General features: G+C 43.5%; 1 protein-coding gene across 1 annotated transcript in view; it reads left to right on the top strand.

Moving 5' to 3' along the window:
* Nucleotides 1-12,530, top strand: part of FSHR (follicle stimulating hormone receptor) — a 160,809-nt gene that overhangs the window by 109,940 nt on the left and 38,339 nt on the right. The window contains exons 3-4 of the mRNA XM_037049000.1: nucleotides 1,774-1,848; nucleotides 4,320-4,394. Coding sequence (XP_036904895.1) covers nucleotides 1,774-1,848; nucleotides 4,320-4,394 — 150 coding nt within the window. The remainder of the gene's footprint in view (nucleotides 1-1,773; nucleotides 1,849-4,319; nucleotides 4,395-12,530) is intronic.

Below are 12,530 nucleotides of genomic sequence, written 5' to 3'. Positions count from 1 at the left end.
TCTCTTTCACATCTATGTCTCTCTTCCCCCCTCTCCCTCCCTTTCCCTCTAAAATCAATAAGCATGTCCTTGGGTGAGGATAAAAGAAATACATGTGTCCATGAGCATGCTGAACATACCACCCACCCTTATCTATGTGTGACTGTGAAAATCACGAAGACTTAAATTTACCAAGTGAATCATAAACGATGCCATTATAGGACAAAAAGGACTTTTCTCTCACAAAATGTCTCCTTCCTCGTGGGGGCTTGTGAGAAATGACCCTATCTTCTCTGAGGTGACAAGCCCCAGATGTCACAAGCTGCCCTCACTGAAGTGGCTGCTATTCACCATCACGCTTCCCCTCCTCCACAAGGGTTCTCCCACCCTGCCCTCCAGGCTGGTTCCTCGATCAAGGACCTTTTTAGAGCTCTTTAGCTAAATCCCAGTGCTTCTGCAGACAGTGCAGACAGTGCTTCTGCCTCAGCCAGTTTGAATGCATGCTGCCTATGAGATTTCCTGAGACATTCAGCTGCAGCATTAAAACTGCATGAAAGTCTTCCCCAGGAGGCCTAATGTTGCATCCACCAACCACGAGAACAAATGTCGGAGACTTTCCGGGTTTCAAAGATGTTACTTTATTGGCCAAGTTTAACCTGAGCAGGGGCGAACTCTCAAAGTGTCCGGAGACACGGTCCCCGCAGGGGCTGCAAACGAGAGTCATGCCCAGAGCTTACAGCTAAGTCCTTATATAGAGGCAAGCAAGCAGGCGTTGCACAGAAGCAGATGTGGCAGTTAGGTGTAGCCCGAGCTACACCTGCGCTACCTGGGAACAGGGTGGGGTCTAACTCAACTGAGAGGAAAATTCTGAAACTAAACAGATGGCAATCAACTTACAGGATGTTTGCTAGGGACGCAGGCTCCTTGGGGCTGAGACTATTTTTCTTGTTCCCAACACCTAATAATAGTGTGTTTCATCTGTGAGCCACTTTACAAACATTAACTGATTAAGCCACCCTGTCTTCGCAAGCTCTTCATTCTCTACTGCCCTCAATTACCCCGGGAAGAAAAAAGCAGGGGACTGAAGGAACTTTGGGGGTATTTGGGGCCATGAGAACATTATTGCCAAAGATATTGCAATAGCAACCCCACCTGGGCAATGGCATGAAGGGGAAGGCATTAAATCCATGTTTCTTTAAAAGAGACTGAACTGAGGTTCTTGTCTCCCACAGCTAGATCAGCAGACAGAAAAACCTGACTCCATGGTGTAGGGCTGGGTCACTGAGTACAGCCCGGGGCACCAAACCCAACCTGCCACTTGTTTTTTTATAAGTAAGATTTTATTGGAACATAGTCATGCTCATTTATGTGTTATCTATGGCTGCTTTTGTCCTAAATATCAGTTGAGTAGTTGCAACTGAGACCGAATGGTCTGCCGAACCAAAAATTAGTTACTATCTGGCTCTATAGAAAAAGTTTAGTGGACCCAGAGTAGGCAACTTGAAGTTTGTTCTCATCCTATATATTCCCTAATTATCTTTAAGCAAGTCTCTTTCCCTCTCCAAGCCTCAGTTTCTACATCTATAAACTGAATAACCTCTAAACTGAGCCATTGCCTTGAGTTGTTCTCTCAGTGTTCTGTGTTAGCATCTAATATACTAGTATCATCACAGCTGAGTTTGTTGAGGGGAAAAATTGAGTGTCATGAATCATCTTAGCACCAGCCTCTACACCAGACCCTAAGTCTTTTTATGGAGTCGAGATGAACTGACCTGAATTATCCTTTCTTTTCAGAGAGATCTCACATAATGATGTCTTGGAAGTGATAGAGGCGAATGTGTTCTCCAATCTGCCCAAATTACATGAAATGTAAGCAAAAACCTCTGGGGCTTGCTCATGACTCTTCTTGGCAATCACTTTAAAGTCTGCTCATATTCCTGGAAAGAACTGGCTCTGCTCTGTCCTCAGATCCCTACAATTTTAAGATATCCAAGTCAGCCCAAAGTGCACTCTCGTGGGTCCCTCTGCCTGATGGTCCAGGCACCAGTCCAGAACTTAATCTTATCCCATCCCCTCCCTCCCAGAGTTGTTTGCATAGTAAACCTAAGAACCTCCTTCTGCGACTGTGAGCAAGTACCTCCACCTCATCCTCCCATTCAAAGTTGTTCCACAGTCAAAGCCCAAAATTAGTCTCACATGATGTAGCTGAAGATAAGTAGTCCTAGTCTGAATACTAGTCTATGCCATATAATCACCAATAAACCTTGGCCAAGATACAAAATCACCCTTAGACTGAGTTTTCTTATCTCTGAGAACAATATAATTGCATGCCTCATAAAATCGGTGATGAATATATGATATCATAAATGTAAATTAGACCTAATATATCAACTAGCATGAGTGTGTCATAATGAGTCTTTATTCTGCCACTATTCCAATCAAATTCCCTTTCTCTTGGTGACATCCTAGTTTACAATGTGTCAATACTCACACAGATGCACTTCTGTTCCCCATCAGCCTGGAATTACCATAAATTACTTCATAGAATCAGACTGTCAAGGCTAGAAGAGACTTTAGAAACTGTCTAGTCCAGAATTTTCCAAAGTAGACTGTGTATCATTAAACATTTGGGAATTTATTGTGTTTAAAGACAGGGGGCGGAAATTCTATGGTAAAACAAGATTAGGAAACTTTGAGAAAATAAATCTGGATTCACTTAACTATAGAAAAACTTCTCAGAATCTGTAACATGAACATTTACATTTAGAATCTCCATGAAGGATATTGTATAAAGGGATTTTCAACTAATGTCACTGGAAAGGTTTCTTCCATGGAGTATATATTAACATCTCACAAAATTTTCATGAGACACAGTTAGAAAAGCCAATGAACCGCTCTTCTAATCTTACAGATGAGCAATGAAAGGCACAGAGAGTTCTGAGGCTTGCCTAAAGTCACCCAGCAAAATCCACAGCAGGACAGAGACTTGAACATAAATCTCTGGACTCTTTTGTATTCTTTTAAAAAGCTTCAAGCATTTGCCAAATATCAGTAGGAAATACACAGACACACACACACAGTTTCTAATGACCACTCTGTAATACACATGCACATACGTATATGCACATGGCTTTGTTTAGGGATGACACTCAATCTGTCCATTTTGGCAGACTCTCCCTCCCTTTTCCTTCCTTCTGTCTGTCCACCCTGACCCCCACTCTCTTTCTTCCTCATTGTCATTAAACCTCTGCAGCTGATGCCTTCCTTTCTTCCCATTGCCCTCCTGCTCCATTCTTTCTTCTCTCTCTGCTCGGCTTCTCCTCACTCCAGTGGGAAAAAGAGACCAGGGTTCCAGGACCCAGAGAGCAGCCAGCTCTCTGGGCACGGTTAAGCAGGTGTCCCGTGGTACAGTTCAATGGGCAGTGAAGCTAATAGGACAGCTATTCCCTGCATGAAGAGGTGATCACCCTCATGTAGCACTGACTGTCCTTAAAATGATTAATTACCTGGTTCTGGGATCTGGGTAGCCACAAGTTACTGCAACATAAAAGCTAATGAAACAGGGGGGAAGTAATTAACACAGAGCATCTCTGCACGTACACATTGATCCAGCATGATGGGGAAAGGGCAGCCTCTCTGTTGGAATCCAAAAGTGAACATGCTCACCTCTGGACTATTGATCAGGACACGGCTCAGGCCAACCTGGAGCAGAAGTTACCACTTCCCAGGAGCTGCAAGGGAGCAGCCTCAGTCTACAGCATGAAGGGTGTCACTGGCACATCCCCAGCTGCTCTCTGCTGGAGTTTCTTGGTTAAAACCAGAGATAGTCACCGTCTGCCCCCAATCTTTGTTTTCCTTAGCCTCGTCACTCTCTTTTTTTCCAATCTCCTTTTGCCCCTCAGTTGGTTTCCTTCTCTCCTACCTTCTTTTCACCCTTTTTTAAAAATTTATTTCAACCCCATTATCTCTTGTCTCCTGACCAGACAAGAGCTCAGTACCTCATGTGGGTCTTATCCGTACCCTCTTAGCCTCCTCAGACCCTAGAAGATCCTTACTGGTGAAGGACTCAGCTGTGCTCAGGGAGAAAATGACTCACCCAGCCAGTGCTTTGTCTGCGTCTGATAGACAGAGCCCAGGAGAACTCTGGTGATGGGAGTTAAGCAGGGCAGGGTTAATATTTCGTTTGCACAGTTTGGCACGGTGGAAGACACTGAATGTCTGCTTAATTTTTATTGAAATGATAGATGAATGGACAACATTGATATATTCTGCATAATGTGAAAATTATTATAGCAGTCCTTACTATTGAGATTATTTTTGTGTTCTTTTTTCTTTTACAGTAGAATTGAGAAGGCCAAAAACCTGCTGTACATCGACCCTGATGCCTTCCAGAACCTTCCAAACCTCCGATATTTGTAAGAACTTCTGTACTCTGGTGCCCCCTCTATGATCAAATTGTGTATTCCTATTTTAGCAAAAATGTCCCCTTGCTACTCTGGGAAGTAATTGCTTTTCATCAACGATGTGGGACAGAAATGGAGGTGGGGAGACACTTGCTCTGGTGGATTTTAGTTCAGTTTCATGAGTGAATTCCACTAATATAATTGCATTTTGCTTTCATTTACTAAAACAGACATCATAAGAAATGTCATTTGCATTAATGGGATTGTCACACAGACCTCTTGCAGAACTCGGCCTTCATTTAGTGTTAATGAGATGCAGCCAAAATTTCTGCTAGCATTTAGCTTGTGACCTCGACCTCAAAGACATCATTTCCTGCATTCTGAATATATGCATTGGTTTCTTTGATAAATTACAGTGTTTTATTTTGCACATTTTGGTTAATAATAGACATGGTATTAATCAGTTGAGAGATTCCCAGTGTTTGAACTCCATCTCTTGGTCCTGCCCCCATCAGCAAAAACATTGCTTCTTCTATTCAAATGGCTTTCAAATTAGCTAAGGGCTTGGCAGAGCCCTGAAGGCTATGACATGGCCCCATAAAATAACAGAAAAGAATTTGGGTTACATGGTCAAACATTCTAGATCTTAGAACATTCTAAGATCTTAACCTCTCAAAGCTTGTTTCCCCATGAAGAGAATAGAAATAATAAATGTGTTATTTAATAACATAATCGTAATGCATAACTGACTACACCAAAAAGACAGTTTTAAAGCAACTACTTACCATTTCTCACCTGTGAGCCGACCAGACCCTTGTTTTCCCGAGCTCAGCTCAGCACACTCATGCATCTGCAGTAAGTTGGCAGGTCACCTGGGGACTGGCTGCTCTAGACGGTTGCAGTTGAAACAACAGTTCTTCTCCAAGTGGGTCTAGTTTCCAGGAGGCTAACAGGCTTGTCCTCATGGCAGTCCTAGGATTCCACAAGAGAAAGCTGAAGCTTACAAGTCTCTTGAGACTAAAACCCTGAACTAGCACCCCGTCTCTCCATTAGCCAAAGCAATTCATGAGACCAGTCCAGATTCAAGAGGGGCAGAAGCAGACACTACTTACTGGTGGGAAATCTGCAAAGTCACAACACCCAGGGGGTGGATGCAGGAAGTGATACAGAACTGAGGCCATTTTGCGATCAATTTAAAGCACACAAATAGTTTTGCAGTGTCTATCACATAGTAAAGGCTCAGTAAATACTAGCTACTACTGATGTTATGACTCTGTTCCTAAATTTTGATCTATAAGAACTAAAGTTAGCAGGTATATTAAGGAACACTAGGCCATTATGTGTCTTAGATCTCTGAATGGAGGCTGACTGAGGGAATAAACAATTTAACAGAAGAAAGTACATGTAACCTGGATCTGAGGGAAAAAACAAGGTCATCCACTTCTGAGTTAATGTCAGTGAGAAGACTGGCTTGATTGGCATGCAACCCATGCAGCTGTATATGGCCCATGCTCAAGAGGACCCCAGACTCAGAGAACCTCAGACTAGGTTTTGTCTTGAAATACTTAAACATTTCTGAACAAGGGGCCCTGCAGTTTCATTTTGCACTGTATTCCACAAATTATGTAGCCAGTGCTGCTCAGAGGTCAGGGTTACAACTGCTTCTAGTTTCAGACTTGGGAGTCTTGGCCCCATGCATAGACTTTGCTATACCCTCTGCAGAGGCTAGCCTGGTTTAGGCACATAGCGGTGGAGGAAATGTGGATTAAGAGACAGGCATAGTCTTCTGAGCTGGACTCCTGAGCTGTGCAGGGCTTTTATAAGCCTCAAGTGAGATTTCTATATGCAAATGTTTTTTACAAAATATTTTATACTAAAAATTGCCCAAAACATTTAAAAATGTACTAAGTTATTGGTAGAATGATTTTATCCTGGTCAACCAAAGTCTACCAGTCCATCCTTGGGAAAATTCCTGTAGGTGTTGACTAGAGAGTTATGGTGGCCACTGAGAAAGACCTTTAGCTTCTACCTAGAGTGTTTGGCATGAGTTCAAAATGAGGACTCTGGGACTTGCCTGAGCAGTATAGAAAAGAAAAGAAAAAACTATTCACGTAGTCAGAAGGACTAGATTCCAGATATTTATTAACCAGGCAGCCTATTACCTTTTCTAAGTCTCCATTTCCTTATTTGTAAATTAGGGGGATTGTGAAAACCAAATTAGGACTATGCCTGTAAAAAATACTTTGCCAATTGTTTTTCAGTATACCAACTATAAAGAACTATACAAATATAAAATTATTAGTGCCTGTTACCCAGTTAGTTTCCTTCAATTATCTTCTCTTCTCCTTTACCTTCTAACCACCATCTCTCTTTCCCCTTCTCTCCCTTTCCTTCTAGAAAACAATGTAAGTGAAATCTGGGGTGGGGGGCATAGAGTCTTTAACAACAGCAAAAGCACCTTAGGACATGCAAAGGGGCACTCCAACTCACAAATTATCACCTATGGCCACAGAAAAGCACTCCTGCAGAGAACAGATCCAGGAAGTACACCGTCCCCTCACATACATATTCCATAGCCCATGATAGTAACAGCATGAGTAACAGTGAGCATGGCAGATGGGGAGCAAGTGAATAGGAGATAAAGAATCGCTGCAAAGTTTGAAATCCAGAGATGCAGAATTTGATCCCAATATTGTCTCACCAATCATAGCCAGCACCAATTGCTTTTATTAACAGAGAGCCTCATCCTTTTCTCGAAGGAAATGAGGGCTAGGGAGGAACTTGGGAAGATACAGGCACAGCCGAAGAGAAAATTTTGGCAGAACACAGGGGACAAAGCTATGACTTTGACTCTGGAAAGGGCTGAAATCTGTGTCATCTGTCATCGAGCCCAGCCTCTCCTTTGTGTCCTTGTCTCACTTTGAGGTGTTAAGTAGTCCCCAGTCTTCTCTGGCTCCCCTGTCACACCCAGACAAAGCTGGAGATGACCGATTCCAGTTCCATCCTTTCCTGAGAGGATGCTATTGTTCCCAGAGCACTTGAAATGTGCTTTCTAACGGGGGAAAGGAAAGAACTAGTAAGCAGTTTGGAGGAATTGTGTCACTGTCAAATGCTCTTGCATGACTGCTCTGAAAAAAATACCCTTACCTAATCCTACAGTGCACAAAATCCCACCCTACCCTCTGCCATGCAGATCCCCATCAGGAAGCTGAGGCAAAGTGTTGTGCATCTTAAGCCTTTGACGTATTGCCTCAGATGGGCCTCCCCCGCACTCCACCGCACACTCCTGCCCAGTTTGCACATGGTGACCCTAAGAATCCAAGGCACTTCCACTAGCAATATATCTATGGAAGGATCAGACTGTGGTCCATTGAAATAGTTTCCCAACTACAAAGAGGAATAACCTGAAATCAGAATTGGTCCTCTAATCTGAAAAATCATGTCATGGAAACATAACCCAGCTAAGCTGTCTTCCACATGTCTGACTGAGCAGAAGTTATAAACAATCAACAATTTCACCATCCAGCAACCAGGTAGAGATGAATGGCAAAGATTTCAAATATTTTTTGGATGATGAATGGCTTGCCTCAGAAAAAAAGAAAAAAAAATAACAGAATGAGTGAAGCACTCAGAGGGACCAGTAGGATTGAGTACTTAGCGGCTTATTTCCTTAAGCCAGGATAAATGTATCATCGCAGCCACCAAAGCAGGAAATTACTAGGGGCAGAGGTGAGTTGTCACTTGAGTGTCCTAACTGCTGCGCACATACACTTAGAACTGCTCTTCTGAAATCCTCAGCCTTTCTTCCATTTGATGCTGATGGCTGAAGGCACGGAATCCCAGACAACTGGAAATCAGCGTTCTTCATCCTGCCTTCATTCCTCACGGAGGGGCGCAAAGTGGGGGGGGGGGGAACTCATGAATAAAGAAGTGTACTTTAACTAAAAGAATGTACATCAAAGAACTCATCAGGGTGGATTTTTTTAAGTCAATACTGTGTTTGCACGTAATGTTTCTCTCTTTATCACTCTGCCTTCCTGGAGTTGACCTTTTGTGTGTGAAAGATTACCTATTGATCCATAATTGAGGTTTTCACAATATTCCCTTGCCTTTGCATCCTGTCTATGTAATTCTTAGGTAGCTGGATGTTACTTTTTGCTATTCAAGAAACCGTAATTCCAGTTTAGCAAAACCTTCACACAGATTGGTAGGTCCCCATCTAACCGACAACTATCTTCCACTCACATGGGGGCCAGCTAGACTTCCTTAGGATATCTGCTAACAGCAACCACCTATCTGCTTTCTCCAGATGGAGATAACTCCTGGAGATTCTTCACTGGGACTCACCTCGGCAAGTCAGGCTATTTCTTTCCCATCCCTAAATTCCTCTCTCTCTTCCCTGCATTCCTCTCTTTCATTTAGCTTGTAGGGTTAATGAAAGTAGCTTCTCTAACTATAAAAGCATTTTGGGGGATCTGCATGGCCGAGCAACAGAGGGCAGGGACTAGAGAGGCAGTGCACAGTAGCAAGGAAGCACACAGGTCCCAGTGTCACCTGTCTGGGCTCAGGTGTTGGCTCCCACCCTTGTTAGTTGTGTGACCTCAAGTAATTAGCTTAACTTCTCTAAGGCTCAGTCTTCCTCTCTTTAACCTAGGAATAACATTGTCTGCATCCCCACATTGTAATAAATGAAGTATTTGGCAGAATGACTAATATTTAGAAAATTCTCAATAGATGTTAGCAATTCTTATTAAATCTCTGACCCTGTGACTTTTTAACTAAGGGAGCCCATGTAAGATACTTCATCTCTTTGTACCTTAGTTCTCTCCTCTGCTTAAAAGAATAATGCCTACCTTCTGAGACTGTTGTAGGAGTTCATTCAACAATAATAACCATGGTGGTGATGGTAGCAATAGTGATCTCCCTTTCCCCTTCCAATATTTCTAAGCTTTTGAAGGCCTCTTTAACTGTTTCTTTTGGTTAGAATCCCCTGAACAACATTCAAACATGGAAATATATCATTTGTATTTTTCTAAGGACAAAGGCATTCTTCTTACTAAACTGCTGACGTGCCCCAAAAGGTCCTTTCAACAAGCAAAGGGACATTACCCTACAGAGTTCCAATGGAGGGCTCCTAACCTCCCTTTAATGTTTATTTCCAACACTAGTGGTCCACAATTTCTCTTACTACCTCCATCAAAATAAATTTTAGTTTTTCACACCGATTGCCAGCTGGTTGGCTAATGCATCCCATTTTCACGTTGATTTACAATTTAACGCTTTTTTTAAATCATACTTCATTGCATTTGAACCTCACCACAATCCGAGGAGTAGACAGCACAGTAAAGGAACGTGCATTTTATAGAAGTTAGTCTTCCCTGTGATCCCTGGTTACAGGGCTCTTTTGAAAAGACTGTGCAGTTCCCCTCCAGATCGTATTACTCTGATACGTTAGGTAGAGCAACGTTTGGCTTTCTGTGGTGGCTGCGAAAGGATATAAACTAGAATTCATGTTTAGGTGTATGGCAGCCTCATACATGGTAGAAATGATTGGTACCTCCCCGTTTCTCCATCGCTTTAGATGGGAACCGGCCAATCACTACAAACTCCTTTGTTCAGTCAGCACTCACTCACTGAGATCACGCTACATCCCAGGCTTTGTTGTGGCTGGTGGGTGCACCGAAGGTGACAAAATAAGCTCCTCTACACTTATGGAGCTTATACTCTAGTGGGAGAGACACACAATGCTAGATAATGTCATGTGGTGATAGTAGGATAACAAAAAATAAAGCCAAGAAAACAGAGAGTGATGCTTTAAGAAACGGTGCTGGAGAAAGGATAGAGGGCCCTGTGAGAGATCCAGGAGCCATCTGCAGACAGCGCTTGCTCACCTCAAGGAGCTCGGTCTTTTGAGGGGAAAAGGACTATCAACTATTAACCCCTAAAAATAATAACACATCTGTACAGCTGTGTGGTGCTGACGCTAGACAAGAGGACTGACCCGGTGCCTTGGGCTGGACTCATCAGGGAAAGCTCCTTGGGGATAAAGTGAACTTAGCTACGATTTGAAGGATGAATAAAATTTGAAAAGACAGTAAAGAAAAAGAAATTTCCCATGAAAGAAAGAGGTAAAAACCAAGGATGTGAAAGGGCCATTATGGAGTAGGCAGAAGATGAGGAGAAACTGAGTCCCCACTGAAAAGGTACGTACGGGAAAGAAAGAAGTATGACTCTGTCTGGATAGGTGGGGTTCGGTAAGATTGGAAAAATCATTAAGGCAGGGGAGTTTAGGTCTAACGCAGCAGGAAAGAGTAAGCCATAAGACAGTCTTGAGCAGAAGAGTGACATGATGACATTGTCTTGGACTGTACATTGACCATGAGGAGGGTACAGACATCCTCAAGGACGTCCTGCTAAGGGCAGTTGCCATAATCCTGTGGTACATTAATGGGGCCCATGAAGAAATAAAAAAAGGTAATGGGGGACGCATTTCCAAACAACTATCACTGGTATACGACCTACCTGTATGTCAGACATGGACCCAAGTGACTGCAGTGATTTTTGCCCTCTGACCTCTGTAAAGCTTAAAGCCTCCCTCCCCCAGTACCTCCCACACAGGACCACCCTGCAGACAGCACACATCAAGAATTCAGGCTGGGCCAGAAATAATCTCACACAGGAACTGTGATGATTGGAAAGAAATTATTAGCCATCTCCCTGACTGTCAGTGCTGTAAGTATGCAAGGCTGTTGTCATGACTACGAGGATGTTTGGGCACAGTGGAAATCATACAATTGCTTCTTTTATCACTAATCTATTTAGCACAGCCACCTTTGCCTACCATTGTCAACTCTGGGAAAATATAGCCAGATTTTCCTTCTGGAACACTGACGTTCAGGGTGAGATGTTGGCCTGAGCATGTCAGTGTAAGGAGGGCAGGGACCTTCTCTTGTCTGAGGTCCTGACCTTAGACATGGTGACATTTTTGTGCCACTACCCTCCCTCCTTGTTCCTCTAACCCGCTCAGTGTGCACTCTCCTGCAGGAGCCCAGGCCTTTTTCATCAGTGAGATAATTATTTGATCCTTTAATTCACATCAATGTGTTCAGGACTTGATATTTTTCTTTCCAGAGGAATTTGCATTATTAAAAGAGAAGCCTGAAAAAGGCACTGCTAAACCCCAAAACTGAGGGTGATGGACTCCCAGGCAAGGGTCCCTGAGAGGGAGAGAAAGTCCCTACAGGAGCCGCTCACATCGCATATAAATAGCCATCGACTCTGCCCCCGCTGCAGAGTCTCTGAATCACATTTTCACAGGATACACCTTCTTATGAGGTAGGTGTATCCTCTTCTCATTAACTTGGAAATCATATCTGTCTCTGTCATCAACAGAAATTAGATATAAGGACAAGTCTAGAGAAGACTCAGAGAAAAAAAAATCTCAGATTAGCTGCGTAAAATCAGCCGGATTTCTTCCTCATTGCTAGTATCACCCCCAGACAATGATGAACTAATCCCTTGAAGTATCAGTTTCTTCATCTGCAAAATGGAAATAACAGAATATGTTTTAAGAGGTTAGTCAGATGAGGGAAACGGACCCTTCGTCCTCTGTGATCTCTTTAAGCCCTGAAGCGCTCGGTGTCTGGCTGTAATCTTCACCACCCCGGGGCTGCCAGTGTTACCGCCTGTCCTGAGGTCAGCACATTTGGACCCAGCATTGAAAGGTCTAGTATGGAAGGAGAAAGTCCTCTGGGAGATCCCACACCTTGTAGACTTCTTCATTTCCCAGATCAGGCTCTTCTTCCCAAGGATTCAAGCTGAGATCCTAAAGGCACATTAAAAAACATAAGCCACCTACAAATTACTCTCAAAAGCTCAACTCCTGGAGCTAAAAGAGAGTGGTAGGAGGCATCCCTGCCACTTCGGTCCCTCACAGATGAGCACAGCCAGCCGCAGCAGGTCCTTCGAGGTCCTGAGTGTGGAGGTGAGACTTACGAGGCAGACAGCATCCAGGAGGCACTGGAGCTGGCCTGGGAAAAATCAGTCACAAATCCCCTACGGGGCCTGCCTCGGGCACTGGCAGGAGGGTTCAGCTTCATGGGCAGAATCTGAAGGGTGGTCAGGGGAATCACAGCCCCCATGGCAAAA

This window comes from Sturnira hondurensis, unplaced genomic scaffold (assembly GCF_014824575.4).
Source record: "Sturnira hondurensis isolate 20B ecotype Veracruz unplaced genomic scaffold, ASM1482457v3 Scaffold0006413, whole genome shotgun sequence".
NCBI lineage: Eukaryota > Metazoa > Chordata > Mammalia > Chiroptera > Phyllostomidae > Sturnira > Sturnira hondurensis.
The sequence above is the reverse complement of the archived record's forward strand: the minus strand, read 5'-3'. Positions and strand labels throughout refer to the sequence as shown.